The sequence below is a fragment of the Schistocerca serialis genome, chromosome 4, assembly GCF_023864345.2.
Source record: "Schistocerca serialis cubense isolate TAMUIC-IGC-003099 chromosome 4, iqSchSeri2.2, whole genome shotgun sequence".
Classification (NCBI taxonomy): domain Eukaryota; kingdom Metazoa; phylum Arthropoda; class Insecta; order Orthoptera; family Acrididae; genus Schistocerca; species Schistocerca serialis.
Genome location: NC_064641.1, coordinates 545,159,818 through 545,186,016, shown reverse-complemented (window position 1 = coordinate 545,186,016; position 26,199 = coordinate 545,159,818). Strand labels below are relative to the sequence as shown.

Sequence of the window (26,199 nt, the reverse complement as noted above, 5' to 3'; positions counted from 1 at the left end):
GCGGCACTTACTCGCCATGACACAGCAACGTCTTCGGGTTCTGTGGTTTTTGAATGTGTGTGACCCTTGCCAAAAGTCACCCTCCCACACCCTCGTGATGCTGCCGCCTCGGTCCGGGACTGCTTATTTGGGTTTCCCCTTATTCGCAGCTGTCCACCATATCTGATGGATCGTTCGCTATCCGCCACCTGCGACCCGCCCTGTACCTGAGGCTCGGCTAGTGTATATATATATATATATATATATATATATACATATATACATATATATATATATATATATATATATATATATATATATATATATATATATATTCAATGTAATGAGCCTGAAGTAACACGGGACGAAGAGCCAGTTCTGTGCAGGATTGCGTTGGAGTCTTCAGGTCATTGGTATCGCGAGAAAAAGTATCAGAGAACCAAACATTTTATTGACTTTCGTGCTACTATACCGACAGCACAGCGATTCGGTGGCTACGCCCCCTTTAGAGCATGGCATGGATGACTTGTGGTGTGCTGCTGTATGCAACGTTTTCTTTTCTTTTTCTTTTCGTGCGGCACCATTTAGGCGACTTGCATGTTGGAAATGATGCAGACAACACAACACCCAGTCCCAGAGCGGCGAAAATTTCCAATCCGTCGCGGAATCGAACCCGGGTCCCATCGGTTAGTAACATGCCGCACTAATCGCGAAACTACCCATTGGGATTGTGGCCTGCTGTCGGACATGAAGCAGTCATGTCTGAGCCGAGGAGTGCTTACGCCCAAGAGCCCACTCAGTGGCGCATTCCCAAGTAACAGTAATGTCAATACCCAAAAAACTAGAAGAAAAAATTACTTTTAGCGCCTATTATTATAGCTGTCAGTGGCCCAGAAAGGAGTTCGATAAACACCAACAACAATTTTCGATCATTTATCCAGTAATTTCAAATGTTGACAGATGGCAAAGCAAGTCCTAAATCTAAACTAAAATCATTTATACTGGATAACTCCCAGTCCACTGACGACATTTAAAAACTGATAGCCTGTTAAAAACACTAGTTTTCAAGCGTAGTTCTGTGAGTAGGATTGAAACTTAATATGTTCGTTAATGTTGAGGGTAGTTATGTACACATATATTGTAAACTGACATGCTGCACAACATTACGATAAAAAAATTATTCAAATTATCCATGGAATATATAACTAAGTAACTATCTAATAAAATATCATGTAATCCCCGGATCTTTAGACAGAGACTCTTCCAATAGCCCTTCGTCATTCAGACTTGTTTGACCACATGGGAACCATCGACGCACCATAACTACTGTCACCTGAAGTGTGGAAATCACAATCGTCGTAGATGAAAAAGTTCACATTTGTGAGGAGAATAAAAAAACAATGTATAGCATTTTGTGCCTAACTTATTCGTGTCCGTAAAACTGAAAATTATTCTCTTACCAATGAATTACGCTGTTCCCCTTGTCACGGAAAAAAAAAATGAAACAAATTGAAAAATAAGTGGTTTATTAAGAAATACTGGCTCTATTCCGTCATTTGCTATCTAGTAAAGCAACCAGTTATGATACATTTTTGCCGGCCGCGGTGGCCGTGTGGTTCTAGGCACTTCAGTCCGGAACCGCGTGACTGCTACGGTCGCAGGTTCGAATCCTGCCTCGGGCATGGATGTGTGTGATTTCCTTAGGTTAGTTAGGTTTAACTAGTTCTAAGTTCTAGGGGACTGATGACCTCAGATGTTGAGTCCCATAGTGCTCAGAGCCATTTGAACCATTTTGACACATTTTTGAACAAAGGCAGTCCCGGTTGCAAAGTTGTTTTCCTTAATACGTATTACGAGTTTCGCCATATTGAACCATCATCAGATTATCTGAAGAGATTGCATTTTTAATGTTACAAGCGATAACGCAATGAAGCATGATTCTAACAGCCATATGCTGGCAATTTCAACTCTTTCACTGAAAAAATCATACGGCCCCCTACCATACAAAGTCGTTAACTTACCCGAGTGTAACTTGAAACGTATGAGTGGCCATCCACCCGTCCTGCGGTAAAGATGGAGAAGGGCGGCAAGTTACGTTTCTTTGATATGTTGGTCAAACGGAAATAACACGAACGATTCGGCCATTCTGCGTACCGACAACTGGTGCATACGAACCTGTATCTCAACGGTCGTAGCTTTCAAAACCCAACTCAGAAGAGAGTTACGCTGAACACCCTAATACTGAGGCAAGAGCATTTTGAACACGGACGACTTCGGCTCCGAAACTTATCATCCGACGACAGTGTTCATAAGAACGAGTATTCAGTCTGTGACATTAGGTAAAAACCCTGTCGAGGAAACCAAGACGCGATGCAGGTCAACCAAACCAGGGGGGCTAACGTATAACGCGGCGACTTCCATTCTGCCGTGCCACAATGTGTAAGATAGGTAGTGTACTGCATATGTAAGGAGTCAAACCGGTCTTACGCCAGTGCAGTAAAATTACAGAAATCCCAATCTGAGAGTTCCAAGGGCTTATAATATTCCGTGTGGGTGTGGTACCAGTTTCGGTGGCCATCCTACTCCAACTATTAGCGAACGCTGTGTTGTACATCCCTGTCATCTTATGTACAGAAATTTTGAAAAATCGGCTGTGGCAGTTATTAAAACAAAGGCTTTTATTGTTGCACAGAGAGCTTTTAACGAAGTTTCAGTCAGCTACTTTCACGTCCGAATACAAAAATATTTTGTTGTCTGTGACCTATACAGAGTGTATCCATAATATGGTGCAAAAATTTAACAGGGCATAGAGGATGCGCCACTGAACAATTTGAGGTAGAGAATTTGGGGTCGGAGAAGTCTGGTTAAGGAAATAATAGGAATAAAATCACATTTCTGCGTACTTTTTTGTTTACATTAGTTACAGTTAACTGTAAATACCATCACTGACACAACGAACGTACAATTCGTACTGTATCTTACAAAATATGCTGAAACTGACGGCCATCAATCTCAATGCAAGCATGACATCGGCGAACAAGATTCTGACGCACGCTGACAGTATCCCTGGTTTGTTTCGAGTCACATAGAGGAAGCTACAATTTTGGCAACTAATTCCACCTCCGTATCCACTGAGGTCTCATACACAAGTGACTTTAGATATCCGCTTAGTAAATAATCAAGGGGATTCAGCTTAGGTGATCTCGCAAGTAATGAAATAGGATCTCCCCTTTCCACCCAGCGACCAGAAAATATAGCACGGAGATGGTTGCACGCATACATACTGGAGTGAGTTGGTACACCGTTATGTTGTATTCACATCCTGACACGAACAGCCAAGGGTACGTTCTCCAACAACCTTTGCACGAACCTCACGTACAGGTGGCCATTCAGATCCTAGAGGGTGTGGCCCAATAAGGTTGTCGCCTACATTACCAGCCCAGATATTCACAGCAAAACGTACTTGATGATGTGACTCTACTACAATGTGAGGGCTTTCCTCAGCCCACATATGGCAATTCCTGTTGTTCGAAGTACCGTCACAATCACATAAGGCCTCGTCAATAAACAGTACGATTTGGAGGAAATCTGGTTGATCAATCCAATGTTGAAGCAACCACTGCCACAATGCGACCCTTGGTGCAAAGTCAGTCACAACCATTACATGGACTCTTTGTGGGTGATATGTGTGAAATTGTTGTTCGTGGAGTACTCGCCACACACAAGCGCCCATTTCAAGTGTAATATGACGACTGCTTCTACGGGGGTTCCACTGCAAAACGTTTCAGTACCTCCTCATGTTGCCAGGTCCCTCGTTTCTTCTTTCCAATGAACCAGTCTCTCGCATTCGTCGTGACGGATGATGCCTGTTAGAAAATCGTTCTCTGTACTGCCTTTCAGCAGCGAGAGCATTGGAACATATGTCTCCATACACAACGTGAATGTCAGTGAGTTCTGTGAAACTGTACCGTTACTGCTCCATCATATTCTACTGTATGTCTCTGAATAGCACTGAGTAATGAATGGATATGTCGTTTATTCATAGCACTTTCTGTCATTGGACAATGTAAATACGACGCAGCAGAGCCACTTTATGGACAAGTAAAGTAAACAAAACATGCATCATGACTTCCTAGTGATCAGGCTCGTCCTCCCTGTTTCCTTGTAAAAAATAAAGAATGTACAAGTAAATAAACAGCACAGTATGTGTAAACTTGTACGCATGTTAGTTGTAAATGAGCTTGAAGACAGTAATGCTAGACAAAGCGGTAGACAATTTTACTTCCAATCTCCTTATGCTGGCTTCTCCGACCTCAGGTTCATTACCTCAAATTATTCAGTGGAGCATTCTCTGTGTCTCCTTACATTTTTGCACTCTCTTACGGAAATACCCTGTATATGGAGAAGTCACCATCTTAATAAAACAAGAGAAATGAGAGCTCGCACGGAAAGATATTGGTGTTCATTTTTCCCATGCGCTATACGAGAGGGGAATGGTCGAAAAGTAGTTCCACGAACCCTCTGCCAAACATTTAAATGGGAACTACAGAGTAATCACGTGTTCGAGCAGTCTGATAACCAAACGCAAATCATATTGGAATGTAGGAGAATTTTGACTGGCGCTTCTAAATGTTGGTACTCTGTGATTAGGAGACCTATGGAAATCAGACGATGTGATAGCAAGTCCTATAGATACACCAGCTACGCACTTAACAATGCAGGAAGCGTGCACTTGGTAGAGACGCGTCGCAGATTTACGGCCTAATACGAGCAGTAGACCACAGGTACACCTTTTTAGGAAATAGTCTTCGAATAATTCACGACTGGAATAATAAGCAATCTTAATAAATGTGCTGTGGGAAATCCCCTCTGACGTTCCCATCACAGTGGCTTGCAGAGTATAGATACAAATGTAGATGCAGTAGTGAAGTGCAATAACCGAATCTTTGACAGTCGAAAGACTGATTATTAAAAAAAAATTCTTTGTCGAGTTATGATACAATTATGAAGAATTTATGTTCTGTTCAGTATTTTGAGATACAAGGGTGTAAATTTCAGGGAGAAGCGTATAAATCTACACCTTATGGGAAAGCCTAGTCAAAACAGACATCTCCACGTAAAGTCATATCGCCCCTTACTATTTTGCAGAACAGCACCTTAATACAACAGACTTTATCTTTCTCTATAGCTCTTGTTTTCCGCGTTTGATGTGCGGCATAATTCGACTTTTTCACTGGCCGGGCGCTACAGCCATCAAGGAACCAAAACGATTAAAAGGCATGCAGTACTTTCACACCAGTCCCAGAAATCTCTGAGACTAGTAACAGCACCTGCCAAACGACTTCTTCCTTGGACGAGCCACAGATACTTCCGCTTCATAATAAACGTAACATTTTCATACCAATTTCATACCACAAAATACAACCCAACTTTGTTTTGCTCCGCGGTTTATAATCGGACGCCACTTGATTACGCGGCTCTAATCCCGCAAACAACAGCTGCAATTTCACGCTGCTTTAAAGCTCTGATTAAATTTAATACAGCTGCGGCGTTGTTGGTCCTGCCGTGGTACTGCGGCTCGAAAGCAGCCGCATTTGCGGCTGCTAATTTTGAGCTCAACAAGCGCGACCCTAAAACGCCCTCATCCCGACCTTTATACACCCCATCCAATTCGCAATCACACTTTCTTTTTTCAAAATTGTGCTGTTCACTATTCATAATGCTATTGCAGGCTACCCGGAGATTGGAAGCTGTGACTGAAGGATAAATGAAAAGCTCAAAGCTGCTCTTTCGCGTTACTCCACGTGTATAAGAGCATCTGATACTTAACATTTCAGATAGCAAAATTAGTACAGCTTCATGACATCAGTATCCACACTTCTTGTATTATATGGAGTGTCTGTGATTTTTTCTCTGAGTTTTAAGACAAGAATATATCCGTAATCAACAAGATGATTCATGTTTGCCTTTTCTCGTCTTCATGGTGTGATTTTGATTTCCACCTATTAAAGTTCACGTAATGCACAAAGTATTTACGAGTGGAGTTCAATAAGTAACGCAACACGTTTTATTTCTCTCCAAATTTCGGGCGAAAAAATGCAGAATTTGTCGTGGGATATTGTGGAATATTCCCACTTCAGCCCCTATAATTTCATGAAGTTATAGGTGGCGGCGCTGTAGATAGCCTTCGGAGCAGCTTTCCAAGCAGAGAGCTGTCACTGACTTTGACGAAAACCACAGCATCGCATATACTCATAGGCGCTTGCAGAATGTCTACGGACAATTTACAGTGAACAAAAGCAATGTGAATCGTTGGGCGAGTCGATTGTCATCATCACAACAAGGTCGTGTAAACCTGTCTGCTGTGACTCCTACAACGCTCGAACGTTCGGACACTCTCATTGGAGGTGATCGACAGTTCACAATCAAACAAATCTCTGCACAACTGGACGTCTCTCTTGGTAGTGCTGACACAATCGTCCATCAGTGGGGGACTCAAAGATGTGTGCACGCTGGGTTCCCATCCGCCTACACAACTTCCAACTTCCATCTATTCGGCCTATCGAAGGATGCATTCAGCGGGAATCAGTACGTGGATGAAGGGCAGGTTCCTTATGCAGTAAGACGCTGGCTGCGACTTCGATCGGAAGAGTGATGCCATACGAGCATACAGATAATCCCAGTAATATGTCGAATGCCATCGCATTGAGAGAAGATTAAGTTTGAAAATAGGGTAGTGGTTCCAATGTATTTATTTCCTCGTCTGTTCTGCAGAGAACCTCCCTGTTTCTTATACTAAGGTCAACCTAATTATTCGTATCATCCTCGAACACCAAATCTCAGCCCCTTCGATTCTCCTCTTCTCTAGTTTTCCATCATTCAACATTAGGTGCCGTTCCGCTTTGGGTTCCAGACGTACACCTGCCCTATTTTCTTTTGCAGATTAATGCCTGTATTTAATACCAGGAGTCTTCTTTTGGCGACGCCCACTTTAACTTCAACTTGGTAATCATCATTGGGTATCGTGATATGAATATCAAAACGTTAATTAATCGTGTGGAAAAGTTACCGAACTATCAATTTAAATTTAATAAGTCACAGCTGCAAAATACTAACACGAATTCTTTACAGACGAATGGAAAAACTGGTAGAAGCCAACCTTGGGGAAGATCAGTTTGGATTCCATAGAAATATTTGAACACGTGAGGCAATACTAACCTTACGACTTATCTTAGAAGCTAGATTTACGAAAGGCAAACCTACGTTTCTAGCATTTGTAGACTTAGAGAAAGCGTTTGACAATGTTGACAGGAATACTCTCTTTCAAATTCTATAGGTGGCAGGGGTAAAATACAGGGAGCGAAAGTCTATTTACAATTTGTACAGAAACCAGATGGCAGTTATAAGAGTCGAGGGGCATGAAAGGGAAGCAGTGGTTGGGAAGAAAGTGAGACAGGGTTGTAATCTCTCCCCGATGTTATTCAATCTGTATATTGAGCAAGCAGTAAAGGGAACAAAAGAAAAATTCGGAGCAGGTATTAAAATCCATGAAGAAGAAATAAAAACTTTGAGGTTCGCCGATGACATTGTAATTCTGTCAGAGACAGCAAACGACTTGGAAGAGCAGTTGAACGGAATGGACAGTGTCTTGAAAAGAGGATATAAGATGAACATCAATAAAAGCAAAACGAGGATAATGAAATTTAGTCGAATTAAATCGGGTGATGCTGAGGGAATTAGATTAGAGAATGAGACACTTAAAGTTGTAAAGGAGTTTTGCTATTTGGGGAGCAAAATAACTGATGATGGTTGAAGTAGAGAAGATATAAAATGTAGACTGGCAATGGCAAGGAAAGCGTTTCTGAGAAGAGAAAATTGTTAACATCGAGTATAGATTTAAGTGTCAGGAAGTCTTTTCTGAAAGTATTTGTATGGAGTGTAGCCATGTATGGAAGTGAAACATGGACGATAAATAGTTAAGACAAGAAGAGAATAGGAGCTTTCGAAATGTGGTGATACAGAAGAATGCTGAAGATTAGATGGGTAGATCGCATAACTAATGATGAAGTATTAAATGGAATTGGAAGAAGAGGATTTTGTGGCACAACTTGACAAAAAGAAGGGACCGGTTGGTAGGACATGTTGTGAGGCATCAAGAGATCACAAATATAGTATTGGAGGGCAGCGTGGAGGGCAAAAATCGCAGAGGGAGACCAAGAGATGTATACACTAAGCAGATTCAGAAGGATGTAGGTTGCAGTAAGTACTGGGAGATGAAGAAGCTTGCACAGCATGGGGTAGCCATGGAGAGCTGCATCAAACCTGTATCAGGACTGAAGACCACAACAACAACAACAACAATCGTGTGGAATTATTCTCTTGAAATTCAGGGTGCACTGCACATTGTCATCGAATATTAAAGTTAATGGAGTTTTCCGTGGCTGCTTAATAGAACGGTTTCATATTTATCAACGCAAACACAAATTGTCGACAGTCTACGGTATACAGTAGCACACGTGCATATTGGATAAAATATTTTATGCAACTAGAGCAGTAGTATGCTTATTGCAGCTGTATCGGTGCATTGCTTCCTTGTGTGCCGTGGCGAGAATCGGAGCCTGAACTATACCTACCAATTGAGCCCTCTGTACAAAAGTGGACTAAGAGTTTCAGTTTGCCACTTGTCACCCTCCACGCCTCAGAAGCTCAATTCTGTTACTCTTGTAGTGTAGTAATAGTTCCATCTGTAACTAAGTCCAATCACAAAACGCAGTTTCCCTCCGGTTGTGAACACTGTTAAGTATTGTCGGTTCCTCTTAGGTCCGATGGACGGTATGGGTGGAGCTGTAGCGACTAATACTGTGGACATACTCGAAGTTTCTAGCTGCTGCTTGACTCTCCGCTAGATAACATAACACTGTCTGTGTAAGCTGCGGGCGCCACTTAAGTAAGAGCGTGGAGCTACACTACAGCTCCGCTTTATTGGCTCTACGGCACGTGACAAGTAACGTGCAATGCAGTCGCTGACCGTTAGCGGTCTCTGCAAAGGGCCGCTGCAATACCGATGGATTAGTTTCAGCTGGTGTTTATACACTCCCGAGCACCTATCATGGGTGAAGTGTAGCGACTCTCGGTCACACCAGTGGGATTAAAATTCAAGCTAAAAGAACAACAACGACAAGATTCACTTAAGGCGTCGCTGTCCTCTGTGGAAGCAGGAAGAAATACGGGACATACTGAATGGAATGATGTCTACAGAGTATAGAATATGGATTGATAGTAAACCGAAGAAAGACGAAAGTAAAACTGTAGACTTCGAAGTAGACGAACAGAAGGAATCCGGCTACCTTGGAAGCAAAACGACACATGACGGTGAAGCATGGAGGACATATAAAGCAGATTACATGACATACCAGGCCACAATAAGTCTACTGGTAATAATTATTAGCCTTAATTTGAGGAAAACATTTCTGAGAACGAACATTTGTAGCCCAGCATTGCATGTAGGAGAATAGAATGGTTTGATGGTCGTGGTACAGAAAGCTGTTGAAAATTCTGTGGACTGTTAAGATAAGAAATGAAGAAGATCTCTGTTGAATCAGTGAGGAGAGGAAGATGTGGAAAACTTTGACAGGAAGAAATATGAAAGGATATTTGTTAAAGCGCAAAGGAATAACTTCTATGATAGTTGAGAAAGAAATAGAGGGTGAAAACTGTAGGCATGTATTCGACAAATTACTGGGGACTTTCGTTGCAAGTGGCACTCTGAGGTAAAGAGGCTTGTAGGGGAGACTAGGGAGGAACCGCGCGGCTGACGTTTGGAGCACATTTTAGAGGTCTGAATGACGAAAAAACCTTTAGGAAATTTAGGAACCGTTTATTCAAACATTTTTGTAACAGAATTTTCAAAAGAAGATAACATAAAATAATTTGTTTGGCACTTAGCGGAATGGACTCCATTTATCTATTTATTTTTCTCTGTTTTCCGATTTTAAAGTAAGCTGGACTTCATCGTCATCAGTATCTATGTCTTCACACGACCAATGATCCCACTTCTTGTACTTCTTCGTGAAACAAGTCAGATAGTTATCCAGAAATTTTTCTAGCCATTTTCGTTTCGTTGTGGAATAGATGCGGCTATCCGTTTCGTTCTGCGAGATGATACACAGATCTGCTCAGCTCTTCATAGTCATACCAAAGCGTCGCTTTTGCAGATATTTGATAAATTCTAACCCTTGTATCTTATTGAAAACACACTGATATTTTCCGCAGGTTTTGTCAGTTTTTGAACGGGTATTGTCCGTTTTAATTTTTATGTATAGTTTTAAAGTACTCAGAGGCACGACAAATGGTTTCGATGCTTCCTCGTGGGTCATCGTTTTATTATTTACGAATACTACAATTTGTTCCATGTTTCTCGTGGGGCAATTTTGTCTCTCCGTTTTCCGTACATAATGACGTGCCAGCTGCAAATAAGAAAGGCAAACCAAGCGACAGAATTTGTCAAATGAAGAATAAAAGGCGACCGGGGAGGAACGGAGTATACCAGTACACCATTCCGTCGCAAACACATATTTACTGACAAGAAAAAATAGAAATGAGCGTATGGCATCCTGAGACGTACAGCCGCCAAGTGCAAGTCTTATTTCAGTCGACGCCACATTAGGCGACTTGTGCACTGGTGATGAGGCTGAAACGATGACGAGGACGACACAACACCCAGTCCCCGAGTGGAGAAAATCTCCAACCGCCTGGGAATCGAACCCGGGCCCGCTGCATGGGAGGCGAACACGTTACCACCCAGCTAAGCAGGCTGACATCTATTGAGAAAATATTCAGTAAGAATATAAAGAACTATTTTCTAATTGCATTATATCTGAAGATACTTAAGAACAAGCTGATTTCGGCGGACTAAACGTTGATTGTGAACAAAAATGTATGACAGACTTAGCTTAGTTATAAATGGCCCTGAAAATTATAATAGAACAGCGAATTCGCTAACTTTTATAATCAGACTACGTAGCTCGCGCTCTGCAACTGTTGCTAACTTACTAAACCACAACAGACTTCGGTTTGTTAAACACTTGTCAATCTGAGCGCATCCCACCTTTACTGTTAGTCCATTCCGCGCCGGTCTTCCCTACGGGAGAGTAATTCGTGGTAGACCGCATCAACAAGTCAGAAGACTGATGACTCAAAGAGAGACGACAACGTCACTAGAAACACTTCTCATGCTCGGCTTGGGCAAGGTTCCAAGAGACCCTCCCTTAAACGATTTAGTGAATAACCCACAACTCTGGAGAGCCAGACAGGGATCTAACCCATCCCGCTCCGGATAGAGCCCTTCTCTCTTCGTAAGGACCTTTCAAAAAATGTGTGTGGATTTCTAAGGGACCAAACTGCTAAGGTCATCGGTCCCTAGCCTTACACGCTACTTAAACTAACTTACGCTAAAGACAGCCCACAAACCCATGCCTGAGGGACGACTCGAACCTCCGGCGGGAGGGGCTGCGCAGTTAGTGACATGGCGCCTCTAACCGCGCGGCCACTTCGCACGGCTAACGACCTTTCAGAAATTCATCTTAAATGATTTAGTGAAGCAAAGGAAATTGTAAACCTGAATGCCTAGACTAGAATTACAACCGCCTCCTACAGTGCCTCAATCATTGCGCCAGTGCGCTCGATTCTATTTGTCCAGCTACAACAAAATGCCTTGCTACAATAGACTGTATTTTGTCGACAAGGCGTTTTCCTTTGTTCACGCTACAACAATTGCTACGGACTGATTTGTTTGTAGAACACGCCGGTTCGGTCTGCGCTGTTGCCCTGATGGTTATGTCACTTTGCCCGCAGGCCAGATCTGGGGATGCGTGCGCTGCCACAGACGCCGCCTTCTTCCGGGACGCCGACGCCCCGCGGGGAGACGACCGACGCCGTGCGTCGCCAGACGTCCGTCACCGACGGAGAGGCCATCAAGATCGTCATCCATGACGTCGACTGCGACTTCAGTGAGTAGAGCCCCGACGCACAGACGCATTCGTAGCTATCTCGTCACACTGGACTGTTGCTCTCGTTGCAGTGGTTTATCCTCCCGTTCTCCTCGGTGGGGCTATGAAATACTGAGCACTCACAATTTCACATGCGTATCATCATGCAGACGACTAGTACACCAGCTATCTATGAGTCCGGGTAACCACCAGTGTGTATGGTTCAAATGGCTCTGAGCACTATGGGACTTAACTACTGAGGTCATCAGTCCCCTAGAACTTAGAACTACTTAAACCTAACTAACCTAAGGACATCACACACATCCATGCCCGAGGCAGGATTCGAACCTGCGACCGTAGCGGTCATGCGGTTCCAAACTGACACGCTTAGAACCGCACGGCCACACCGGCCGGCCACCAGTGTGTATCTATCTTTCAATTAGCTAGACTAAATAGCTGAGTACTTCCTTAGGCGAATACTGAAATTGCACTTTCTTGTTTCTACACAACTGTATACAGCACCATACAGCTACGCATGTATTCCAAGAATCTTACCGGAAAGTGTGCACAAAGTGAATGTCAAAATGTCTCACAGATGTAATTAAAGTCTGATAATTAAATTGACTAAATAATACTACTGCTCAACAATAAATGTAATCACTGTCACTTGAAATAACTACTTGATCTTCAAACGTTTTTCTTGTTGCTGGTGTATGGCATTACATCCTTTCTCCAACCAGTCATCATGTTCTGAGAACTAATTATCAACATGGCATCTAATATATTATGGAATATATAACATTACCTTTCATCGCTCTCATCCCGATGAATGGAACGTGAATCTGCAAATATGTAACCAAGCAGTTCTTCAGCATATTACAGGCTGACCAGATTCATTGAACAAACTGGGTTACGTGGCGCCAGCAGTAAACGTCACGTTAACCAGTTCAGTAGTTTGACCAGTATGGTAAATTTCTTAGTTATGATTTTAGGTATTGTATTTGCGGCAGTAGTGTATTACATTTCTTTTGAAGTACCGTTTTAATAATTGAAACTTCCTGGCAGATTAAAACAGTGTGCCGGACCGAGACTCGAACTCGGGACCTTTGCCTTTCGCGGGCAAGTGCTCTACCATCTTTTTTTCTTTTTTTTTTTTTTTTTTTTTTTTTTAGAAGTAACTCGTCGAGCACAGAGTTGCCAAACATACCTTGCCTTTTTTTTTAATTTTTTTTATTGACCTTTGACTTTCGCGGGCAGGTGCTCTACCAACTGAGCTACCTTTTTTTTCGTTTTTTTTATTTTATTTTCCTGGACCTCTTCCACTTCAGGCGTTGGCCCTTATCATCCATATCACCCCCAAAATCCTATCTAACCTAAAAAAATTTTAGAAAAAAGAAAATAATGATTAAAAAAAATCTGTTGCCACCGCCACTTTCAGCCTAACTTAACCTACTTTTTTATTTATTTTTTCATTACTTTTTGTAAATAATATATAAAGGAACTGAATAAATCTTCTTGCCGTGACACTCTGTCCAATACCCGTGAAACAGAAGAACAAGAAATCAATCAAGCACTTCTGATTTGTTTTATGTTACGGCTTCTGACAAAATGAGTTTTCCTGAGGCACTTTCACCTGCTGTACTATAAAAATAAATAAATGAATAAATGCCAACTTAATTATAATGAAGCACAATTAGTATCGACTCGCTGTAGTGTTGTGCACCAACCAAAAAAAAAATTTCCGCTTCATTATGGCAAAGTGTGAAGTAAGAAATTTTGAAACAAAGCTTTGTATTTCCGACTCGTTTTAAGGTTGTGGTGCTCTTCCATTATATACTGTATGTACTCGTCTATACTCGCATGTGTATTCGTAACTGCAAAATATGCAAACTGGCCGATAATCCAAGCATAGCTACTGTGCTTTGTTGCAGGAAAGAAATGCCAGTCTGGTTGAAGGACATATTTTAGTGTTATAGCAGAGTCTGTGGTTCTAGTAATTATTGCGAGTTTTTTCCTAGTCCAGTTCCATATGTGGTATTGGTCGCGGCAGATGAGAATGTGTGCCAAGGTATCTACAGTATGGCAATGATCGCAGTACGGACTCTGCTTCATTTTGATATTGTGCAACTTTTCACCTGTGGGGACCTTCTCGTTCACAATGTCATACCATGTGGACACTACTTTGGAGTGGAGGATGGGATTGTTAATGTTTTTCCAGACGTTAGTCCAGTTGACAGCTGGATATTTCGCTTCAATTGGGTTTTGCCTATGGTGTCTCGTGAGGTGGTAATAGGTCCTTCTGGTGTTAAGCAGCTGTGAATTATCTTGAATATAGCTCATTTCCAGGTAATAAGTCCGGAAGTGATCGAGTTGAGCGCTGATGCGACCAACATCGACTGGGGCCTTTTTGCTCGTTGGGGCTAACCTCTTGAATAACGTTTTCGTAATTGTCGGATGGGGTGACTGCAGTATTTGGCGGATTCGCTGGGCTACCCAATCACGACTCACGCCCCGTCCTCACAGCTTTACTTCCGCCAGTACCTCGTCTCCTAGCACTTGCCCGCGAATAGCAAAGCTCCCGAGTTCGAGGCTCGGTCCGGCACACAGTTTTAATCTGCCAGGAAGTTTCATATCAGCGCACACTCCGCTGCAGAGTGAAAATCTCATTCTTTTTAATAATTGTTTATGCCTTTTGTGGTAGAGTGAGTATTGCTGCCATGTGCACTGAGGTACGCTATTTGTCCCACTGATTGTCAGCGCCACTGTTTAATTTTTATTAACCTGTGAAAGAACAATCACACGAAGATTACACGCTCCGTGCGCATAATAATAAATCTGCTAAACGTTTCACCATCACAGGAAATAAAAAAATTCGACACATATCCGTATTAGTAAGTAAGTATGTGCACTTATAACTATGTAATAAGAAGAATGAAATAGAACGATTCTTTCACTTCTAACTGAAGTTCCGACAACTGTCGTGCATACAGTGTCGTGAAATGGAGAAGAGATGTCTCCCTTTCTCCACTGTCGACATCATATAAGCAAGAGCTCGTTAATTTTAGCAATATTCTCTTACAAGAAGCAGTGGAGAGTCGAGGTGAATCAGTGTAAACAACTATGAGCCAGAGCGTCTTTGACTGTCACTAGTAATAAACTATATTACTCTGGTCTGGCGCGAAAAGCGATCAACAATTCTTTAAAGAAACTAATAAGTCCTTTTGTGGTATTGTAACAGGAGCCAATGATAGTACTCCAGCGGTATGGTAAATATTACAGAACTATGGAAGCCCATATAGGGTTTCATGCTGTAACAATGATTAATATGTTGAAGTCATGGATTTATAAGAACAAAGACTACCAAACGCGACGATAACAAGAATTGAAGAGATACATTTGTAGAGCTTCAGCTCGGTGTCGGCCTGGTGCTGAAGTTATCAATCATTTAAAGCCTGTGTGACGACGGTACAAGTAGATTTCCCACGTAAATATTGCTTCACTTCGTGGTCTTCCCCTCTCGGTGCTTCGCACGCCTGTGCGCTGCCATGCACACGCACACATACACACACACACACACACACACACACACACACACACACACACATACACAAACTGCGCCACACAATTAAAAGGTCACTTTTTGGAATCCCCCAGCTTTCTCCAATTTCGACGCAGAAGTTTGATATTTTTCTCAAAGGTGTCTACAACCTTCCTCTCTCATGATGCAAAAGAGTGGCGTCCTGCGACGTCACCTCGGGCTTGGCGACGCCTCATACCGAAAAGTCTTCTAATATCATACATTTTAAGAACCGGCTGTATTGGTTGTTAAGATAATCATTATAAACACTTAAGCATGCAACCATTAATATTAGGAACAAAATCCTCAGCAGCGCTTTTCGTGAGCCAAGCTCCCATCATCTGGCTATCTAAGTTAATCCTACCTAAACATGCACTTGAAAAGCACGTAAGGTCAAAATATCAACTGCGTTTTGTTTCGGCGTGACCCCTCGTCTTACTTTAAAAGCAGCAACACCAAATCTCTGCTCTCTGCCAAAGTGTTCCTTCTGTAAAGCACTAAACAGGGGTTGTATCAGCTGCCTCTCCCTGCATCGTAAGTTCGTAAACGTATGTATAGCTCTGACAGATTTGTGCGGATCGAATGCTTTGGTGGAAGGGAGGAGTAGAGAATCGGGTGTCACCGCTTTTAAAATTAAAGGACTTCATGTATGGTTTTGAAATTCATGCCTATGTAGGATTAACTTAGAAAGTTAGTTGACAGGAGCTTGACACCTAAAACTCGTTGTTGATGGACTTTGATTTCCACACATTTCGCGGTCGAAAACGAGTCCCCAGTGCGGTGAGCAAGAGGACAACCTTTGACACTGGTGACAGCAGCAGGACGATTCACCGTTTCCATAAGGAAATCGTGGACCTGCAACCCCCCACTGAACATGATCGCACCCCTTTGGAGTTTAAAGCGACCTCAAGACATTTGAATGTGATACGAAACAGGAAAGTGTGTGCATGCTTTTTCAGCCCTCCTGTTTGTGCCCTTCTGTGATGTCATAACGGACGTGTGTGTGTGTGTGTGTGTGTGTGTGTGTGTGTGTGTGTGTGTGTATCTGTGACACATGCGTGACTAAAACTGCAAGTGGTCCATCTTAAGATTCCCCCCCTCCCCTCCCCAGTTCGGGAGCACCCTGGGTACCACCCGCCAACCTCTGTTGGTATCTGTACAGAGACAGTCACTGATAACTAAGCACTGGTGTGACAAGTAGTGGTTTCGACATCCTTAAGCTGAACGGTCCTGTGTTGCTGAATAAGCTACTGCTGTGTCACGCCAGCGCCTAGTACTCAGTAACTGACTGTCTGTGTACGGGTACATTATTAAAGTTCTCAGTAAGGATGCGCGGCCGGCACCGACGGTGTTGCCGAACTGCGTAGTATTAGAGCGACCCTTCACGGTTTTGTTAGCGTATGTGTCAATGTCGCGCTCCCGCCCCATTGTCAGGCCACATCGGAATGGCTCACACATAAAAAACCTTTATCGCTTTCGATCACCTTCAAAGTTCGTCGAATAGTTTCGAACATTCAGTAGCGGTTCCACTTCAAATACCAGAGCAAAAATTTCGGTCGCTCTACGCTCCCAACAAGTGCGATCCTGTCAGAGCTATCACAGGCTTAGAGAACAGTTGAATCGGCAGAAGAGGGAGAGGAGGGGTCAGCAGTATCAAAGATTGTGGAGAACGTCGTTTTGTTGCCCATCCCATTGCGAACAGTCGATTTTAACTACAAAATATGAGGTGCGGCTAGAAAAAAACCGGACTGATGCTGGAAAAAACATTTATTTACAATTATTTACAATTTCATGTTATCTCCTTCAGTGTACTCTCCTCCTCGGTCTCTACACCGCTCCATACGAATTTTCCACTGTTCATAGCAATGCTGCAGATCATTTTCGGTAAGTCCATACATTACTTCCGTCGCTTTTTCTTTTACTGCTTCAACAGTCTCAAATCTAGTTCCTTTCAAAGCTGACTTGACTTTAGGGAAAAGAAAAAAGTCACAGGGGGCCAAATCAGGTGAGTAGGGTGGATGATCTAAGATGGGAATGTTGTGTTTTGCCAAAAACGTCTTCACTGACAACGCACTGTGAGCTGGGGCATTGTCTTGGTGAAGGATCCACGACTTTTTTCTCCACAAATCGTTCCGTTTTCTCCGTACTCGCTCACGTAGGGTAGCCAGGACGCTAATGTAGTAATGCTGATTCACTGTTTGTCCCTCTGGTACCCAATCAATGTGCACAATCCCTTTGATGTCAAAAAAAACAATCATCATTGCCTTGAATTTCGATTTTGACATTCGTGCTTTTTTTTGTCGTGGAGAACCAGGAGTTTTCCAATGCATCGATTGGCGTTTAGTTTCGGGATCGTAAGTAAAAAACCACGATTCATCGCAAGTAATAACATTTTGTAAGAAGGTGGGATCACTTTCAATGTTTTCCAGGATGTCAGAACAAATCATTCTTCGGCGTTCCTTCTGTTCAATTGTGAGACACTTTGGAACCATTTTTGAACACACTTTGTTCATGTTGAAACTTTCATGAAGAATCTGCCTAACACTTTCCTTGTCAACTCCTGTTAACTCAAACACTGCTCTGATTGTTAAAAGGCGATCTTGTCGAACAAGTTTACCGATTTTTTCAATGTTTGCATCAGTTTTTGCTGACAATGGTCTGCCAGTGCGATTGTCATCACTGGTGTCTTCGCGGCCATCTTTAAATCGTTTAAACCACTCAAACACTTGTGTTCGCGATAAACAATCATCGCCGTACACTTGTTGTAACATTACAAACGTTTCACTTGCAGATTTTCCTAGTTTGAAACAAAATTTGATGTTAACACGCTGTTCTTTCTGTACACTCAACATTTTCCGACGCACAGACAAAACGTCAACTACTTAAAACAGACGCCATGGGCAGACTGAGTGCAGGAGGCAGATGAAACTCGAGCAGTAGGCGGAGCGAGCGTCACGTGACCGGCCACGCGACTTTCAGTCTTATTGCATTCGTTTTATTGTTTCACCAGTACTAGTCCGGTTTTTTTCTAGCCACACCTCGTATGTGGTATCTACGCCCCAAGGGGAAAGATGATTTCATTGCACCCTATGGCGCCACATCCTGAGACATTCTCCTCTTTATTGTCAGCGGCGAAGTGTCTGTAACGTTTTCCTCGGCCGCCCATATGAAAATCGCGTGATTTAAACGCTGAGCGTTGCCTCAGCTGCAGAAGCGTCAAAAGAAGGGGTGAAATGTCGATATGAGGGAGTCTGACGACCTTCACATCGTGTGACGCGTCGAACACAAATTTGGGAAGAATTGTGGTGAAATGTGTTTCCATTGTGACATCATTAACCACCTTATACCTCACATGAACTTCCTGGTCTACTTTTCGCATGTGTCGACAACTTTCTGTTTGGAGCTTCTCCCAGTACTAGGGTGACGTCGCAGAAAAAAAATGGCTCTGAACACTATGGGACTTAACATCTCTGGTCATCAGTCCCCTAGAACTTAGAACTACTTAAACCTAACTAAACTAAGGACATCACACACATCCATGACCGAGGCAGGATTCGAACCTGCGACCGTATCATTCGCGCGGTTCCGGACTGAGCGCCTAGAACCGCTAGACCACAGCGGCCGGCGACGTCGCAGAGATCCACAGTTTTGCACCATAACAGAGGAAAATTTAAGACACCTCAGAGCCTAACTTCAAACTTTTACGTCGCAATGGGAGACAATTGCTGGGCTTCGAAAATGTAATGTGTTAATTGTGTTACACAGTCAATATATACGCCCGCTGAAACACGCTTTGCTTAGAAAGATTATCTTATTAGTTCCCTTAGGGTTCCTCACCATTAAAAATTTGGGAATAGTTAGAGGTCGTTCCCGACTCCCTTTAGGACAGCAGGTGAGATGCACGTAAATGTCGATCAACTTCATTGTATTGTAGGCTCACGAAACACATTTCGAGCTCGCGCATAACTTTTCTTATACCGAATCATTTATCTGTAGGAGTCATTCAGCTTCGAAACCACCTATTGTCTGAACCCAAGCTATTTATTTACTTTTGTTACAAACATAAGACTGTAGACAGCGTAGCCTACTTCTTCGGCATGTTCCTTGACTTAGGAAAAGTCTACGTTAGATATCCGCACCGTTGATTGGAAACAAAAATCTTCTTTGGATGCGTAATTACCTCCAGGAGTACTTCAAGAACGTGCGATGAGAACATTACCGTTCACTTTACATACATAAATGAGTAGGCGAATGATTTTGTCCATACATTTCGCATACCCCGAAGTTTCAGTTAGGGAGGTGTCAACTGAACTTAGATACTCATATATAAATTAGAAGTATCTTCACCATCTGATTATACAATCGGCGATTAGTCATCAGAAACCCAAAGAAGGTCTACACAGCTCGTCACAGATTTCCTCAATCAGAGCGAAATTGGCACAGAAATACACAACGAACTGTACCGTCATAAAGAAGGCGTTGCGCATCTTGACGAGCTTTAGTTTCCTAGTTCCTACATGCCACGTTTCAATACAAGAAGTCCGCAGACATAGCTGAGTCATCAGTGGCGCAGAATGCAGAATTCCATGCGGGAGGGAGGAGGGTAGGGGGGGGGGGGATGTTCGATTCCCGGCTGGGTCGGAGATTTTCTCTGGTCAGAGATTGGGTGTTGTATTGTGTTCATCATCATATCATCTTCATCGACGCACAAGTCGCCGAAGTAGCGTCACCTGAAAAGACTTGCACCAGGCGACCGGTCTACCCTGCGGGAGGCCATCGCCACACAACATTTTATTTCAGTACAAGAAAGAAACCTATTTCCTCAAATACAATTCTCGCATTGTAATCCGGATGATAAAATTAGGTAAACGCCCCTCGTACTACATGTGACTGAAATAGAAAAGGAAAAGCTACACTACGTACCCTGCAATACACATGTTACGGTAGTTTCCGGTGTAAAAGTCAATAAGTCGAAGACCTAGAAATCATGTACAAACTGTATTACTAATTATAACTGTCGTCCAGGCCCTTGGCTGTAGGTTATCCTACAAGGCACACAACATGTCGCCATACTGACATTAAATATGTTGCTGTATTGAGCCAACTGAGGGCGGTCCAAAACTATACACGAGTCTGGGCATAAATAAAGAGAAAACACTAAATGGTCACTGTATTTCTTCAAGTACTCTGTTAACGTTGCTTTGTAATTGTCTAATTTTTTTCTACAAAGAACTTCAGTACACACCTGCGTTTATAACAGAAGGTGAAAACACGTATGATTTTTTCCTTACATTTACTGGTCTCTGCTTCTTTCATTTCTTGTAGGAGATATCGACCCCCCAGATTTTGGTTTTTCTTGAGGCCTTGAAGGAATTACATCAGTATACTGCTTTATACGTCCTAGGCTTCATCAACAGAAATGTGTTACGCATGCTTGACATTGTCAAGCTAGGGGGCGATCTAGATTAATGCAGAAATAGAAGTACAGCTTCAAACAGCCAAGATCTGTATTGTACAGTCTTTATTGTGATGACCGGTTTCGACAAACTACGTAGCTATCATCAGATCTTCTGCACTGCATTTCACTGACTCTTGATCAAATGCATTTTATATCGTAGCAATACATATAGCGCACATGTGATGACAACAACGTAGTTTGCTAAAATAGTTCATCATAATAAAGGCTGCACAATAGCGATCTTGGCTGTTTGAAATTGTACGTCTTTTTCTGCAGAAATTCGTTATAGACTATCTGACAAAATAATTGTTGCTACCAGAAGAAATGCCCGGATGTGAGTGCAAGTTTGTACCGTACACACTATCGGCGTGTACGTAAATGATCAGAGCTGCAAGTAGCCACCAGAGTCCATTAGCGTTGTTCGTATTTAGTTTTTTTACCAGGCCTGGTAAGGTATACAAGGAGAGCGAACAGCGTCAGATCTCGAGTGATAACTGTGAAAGACATAGAGTTGCCGCATACTCGCGTTCATTGAATTTTCTCATTTTGACAAATCAGAAGGAGCGATCTGCTTTATTTGGTAAAATCTTTCTAAAGCCAAGATCGCGTAAATATTTCTTCATTTACGACTGCCAGTTTCGACACAGTTTGCTGTCATCTTCAGCTCTTCAAAATTTTTGTTGTATAACGCGTTCATTTTTAGTTGGAACTCACGCCAGGTTGTCATGTTAGCGGCTAAAATGTAGCACAGTATACAAAGGTTTGTCATAAATAAAACATTTAAAATCGAAAATCACGTTTTGCACTCGGCAGTGTTCATATACGTATGGTTCACAAATGGCAAATGGGTCAAATGGCTCTGAGCACTGTGGGACTCAACTGCTGTGGTCATAAGTCCCCTAGAACTTAGAACTACTTAAACCTAACTAACCTAAGGACATCATACACATCCATGCCCGAGGCAGGATTCGAACCTGCGACCGTAGTGGTCGTGCGGTTCCAGACTGTAGCGCCTTTAACCGCTCGGCCACTCTGACCGGCTCACAAATGGCAGATACGTCAAAAAAATTACAGTGTCAGTTTTACCTTCAACGCCATCAAACGAGAATCTTCAACGATTAGAACATTTCCTGATGTGCTACTGTGCATTTTATTCTGTACTGTGATTTTTACGATGTAAGGAACAGCCGTGAATGCTACAAATGTGGATATGGTCATGTGCACAGGATGCTTTTTGATTTTAAATGTTTTATTTATGACAGACCTTTGTATAATGTGCTATATTTTTGCAACTGACATAAAAACTGGGGATGAGGTTAAAACTCAGAGTGAACATATGTTACAAAAATTTTCTGGAAGAACTGGAGATGAGTAATAGCTCTGTCGAAACCGGTTGTTGTAAATGAAGAAACATCAATGCGATCTTGGCTTTGGGCAGTTTTTACCAAGACAGCGTTAACATCACCTGACATAGCCTGAGAGCGGTCTCACTTTGTTTCTCCATTTGGCCGTCTGGTCGGACCGCGCACTATCCAGATTTGTCGGGCATTAGGATGTGGCAGGGTCCGATATTGGATTGTATGGGCACGTGACGGCAATCTGAGAACAAGTAATGGACTACTTGCAAAATTCCTTGTTATCCCGCACCATAGATCGGAGACTAACACCAGCCGGACTAGGGAATTACAGTCCTATGCATAGGATGCCACACACATACACAACACATAGGGCTACGTGTCTGCGTTGGCAAAAGATTCCGGAATAGTCTCCATTCGGATCTCAGGAAGGGGACTGCCAAGTGGGGGGTTACCATGACAAAAAGACTGATAATCAATGAAAGGATAAAGTTCTACGAGTCGGGACTTGGAATGTCAGAAGCTTGAATGTTGTAGGGAAGCTAGAAAATCTGAAAATGGAAATGCAAAGCCTCAACCTAGATATAGTAGGGGTGAGTGAAGTGAAATGGAAAGAAGACAAGGATTTCTCGTCAGATGATTATAGAGTAATACCAACTGCAGCAGAAACTGCTATAACGGGGGTATCAATCGTTATGAACAGAAAGGTAGGGCAGAGAGTGTGTTACTCTCAACAGTTAAGTGATAGGATTATTCTTATCAGAATCGACAGCAACCAAAACCGACAACGATAGCTCAGGTATACAAGCCGATTTCGCAAACTGAAGATGAAGAGATAGAGAAAGTGTATGAGGATACTGAAAGGGTAATACAGTACATAAACGGAGATGGAAAATCTAATAGGCTTGGGGGACTGAACTGCAGTTGTAGGGAAGGAGTAGAAGAAGAAGTTACTGCGGAATATGAGCTTTGGACAAGGAATGAGAGAGGGGAAAGACTAATTGAGTTCTGTAATAAACGTCAGCTACTAATAGCGAATACTCTGTTCAAGAATCACAAGAGAAGGCGGCATACTTGGAAAAGACCGAGCGATACTCATAGTTAACACTTGGTTCAAAAATCATAAAAGAAGACTGTATACATGGAAGAAGCCTGGAGATACTGACAGGTTTCAGATAGATTATATAATGGTAAGACAGAGATTTAGGAACTAGGTTTTAAATTGTGAGACATATCAAGGGGCAGATGTCGACTCTGACCAAAATCTATTGGTTATGAACCGTAGATTAAAACTGAAGAAACTGCAAAAAGGTGGGAATTTAAGGAGATGGGACCTGGATAAACAGAAAGAACCAGAGGTTGTAGTGAGTTTCAGGGAGAGCATAAGGGAACAATTGACAAGAATGGGGGAAAGAAATACAGTAGAAGAAGAATGGGTAGCTTTGAGGGATGAAGTAGTGAAGGCAGCAGAGGATCAAGTAGGTAAAAAGACGAGGGCTAACAGAAATCCTTGGGTAACAGAAGAAATTTTGAGTTTAATTGATGAAAGGAGAAAATATAAAAATGCAGTAAATGAAGCAGGCAAAAAGGAATACAAACGTCTCAAAAATGAGATCGACAGGAAGTGCAAAATGGCTAAGCAGGGATGGCTAGAGGACAAATGTAAGGATGTAGAGGCTTATCTCACTAGGGGTAAGATAGATACTGCCTACAGGAAAATTAAAGAGACCTTTGGAGGAAAGAGAACCACTTGTCTGAATATCAAGAGCTCAGATGGAAACCCAGTTCTAAGCAAAGAGGGGAAAGCAGAAAGGTGGAAGGAGTATATAGAGGGTCTATACAAGGGCGATGTACTTGAGGACAATATTTTGGAAATGGAAGAGGATGTAGATGAAGAAAATTGGGAGATATGATACTGCGTGAAGAGTTAGACAGAGCACTGAAAGACCTGAGTCGAAACAAAGCCCCAGGAGTAGACAACATTCCATTAGAACTACTGACAGCCTTGGGATAGCCAGTCCTGACAAAACTTTACCGTCTGGTGAGCAAGATGTATGAGACAGGCGAAATACCCTCAGACTTCAAGAAGAATATAATAATTCCAATCCCAAAGAAAGCAGGTGTTGACAGATGTGAAAATTACCGAACTATCAGTTTAAAAGTCACGGCTGCAAAATAATAGCTAGATTAAGGAAAGGCAAACCTACGTTTCTAGCATTTGTAGACTTAGAGAAAGCGTTTGACAATGTTGACTGGAATACTCTCTTTCAAATTCTGAAGGTGGCAGGGGTAAAATACAGGGAGCGATAGGCTATTTACAATTTGTACAGAAACCAGATGGCAGTTATAAGAGTCGAGGGACATGAAAGGGAAGCAGTGGTTGGGAAGGGAGTGAGACAGGGTTGTAGCCTCTCCCCGATGTTATTCAATCTGTATATTGAGCAAGCAGTGAAGGAAACAAAAGAAAAATTCGGAGTAGGTATTAAAATCCATGGAGAAGAAATAAAAACTTTGAGGTTCGCCGATGACATTGTAATTCTGTCAGAGACAGCAAACGACTTGGAAGAGCTGTTGAACGGAATGGATAGTGTCTTGAAAGGAGGACAGAAAATGAACAGCAACAAAAGCAAAACAAGGATAATGGAATGTAGTCGAATTAAGTCAGGTGATGCTGAGGGAATTAGATTAGAGAAAGAGACACTTAAAGTAGTAAAGGAGTTTTGCTATTTGGGGAGCAAAATAACTGATGATGGTCGAAGTAGAGAGGATATAAAATGTAGACTGGCAATGGCAAGGAAAGCATTTCTGAAGAAGAGAAATTTTTTAACATCGAGTATAGATTTAAGTGTCAGGAAGTCGTTTCTGAAAGTATTTGTGTAGAGTGTAGCCATGTATGGAATTGAAACATGGACGATAAATATTTGGGACGAGAAGAGAATAGAATCTTTCGAAATGTGGTGCTACAGAAGAATGCTGAAGATTAGATGGGTAGATCACATAACTAGTGAGGAAGTGTTGAATAGGATTGGGGAGAAGAGATGTTTGTGGCACAACTTGACTAGAAGAAGGGATCGGTTGGTAGGACATATTCTGAGGCATCAAGGGATCTCCAGTTTAGCATTGGAGGGCAGTGTGGAGGGTAAAAATCGTAGAGGGAGACCAAGAGACGAATACACTAAGCAGATTCAGAAGGATGTAGGTTGCAGTAGTTACTCGGAGATGAAGAAGCTTGCACAGGATAGAGTAGCATGGAGAGGTGCATCAAACCAGTCTCAGGGCTGAAGACCATAACAACAACAACTGGGTATCCTGTATTAGAACCGGAGTATAAGAGAGCTTTGGAGAGCTTAAGATCAAATAAGGAAAAAGGGGTAGATAACATTCCATAAAGATTTCTAAAAACATTGCGGGAAGTGGCAACGAAACGATTCTTCTGCTTGTTGGATAGAGTGTGCGAGTCTGGCGACATACCATCTGACCTTCGGAAAAATATCATTCACCCGGTTCCGAAGACTGCAAGAACAGACAAATGCGAGAATTATCACTTAATCAAGTAAGCAGCTCATGCATCAAAGTTACTTACGAGAATAATGAACAGAAGAATAAAAAAGAAAATTGAGGATCTGTTAGATGAGGATCAGCTAGGTTTTAGGAAAGTTGAAGGAACCATTTAGGGCTATTCTGACGTCGCTGTAGTCAATGGAAGAAAGACTAGAGAAGAATCAAAACACGTTCACAGGATTTGTCTACCTGGAAAAAGGGTTCGATAATATAAAATTATGCAAGATTTTAGAAATCTTGAGAAAAATAGGGGTTAGCTATAGGGAAAGTAGGGTAATATGG

At 42.3% G+C, this 26,199-nt stretch overlaps 1 protein-coding gene across 1 annotated transcript in view; it reads left to right on the top strand.

Annotated features, from left to right (window-relative positions):
• The window catches only part of LOC126474601 (uncharacterized), a 692,800-nt gene that overhangs the window by 415,575 nt on the left and 251,026 nt on the right, over positions 1-26,199 (top strand). The window contains exon 9 of the mRNA XM_050102077.1: positions 11,833-11,987. Within this exon, the coding sequence (XP_049958034.1) occupies positions 11,833-11,987 (155 nt within the window). The remainder of the gene's footprint in view (positions 1-11,832; positions 11,988-26,199) is intronic.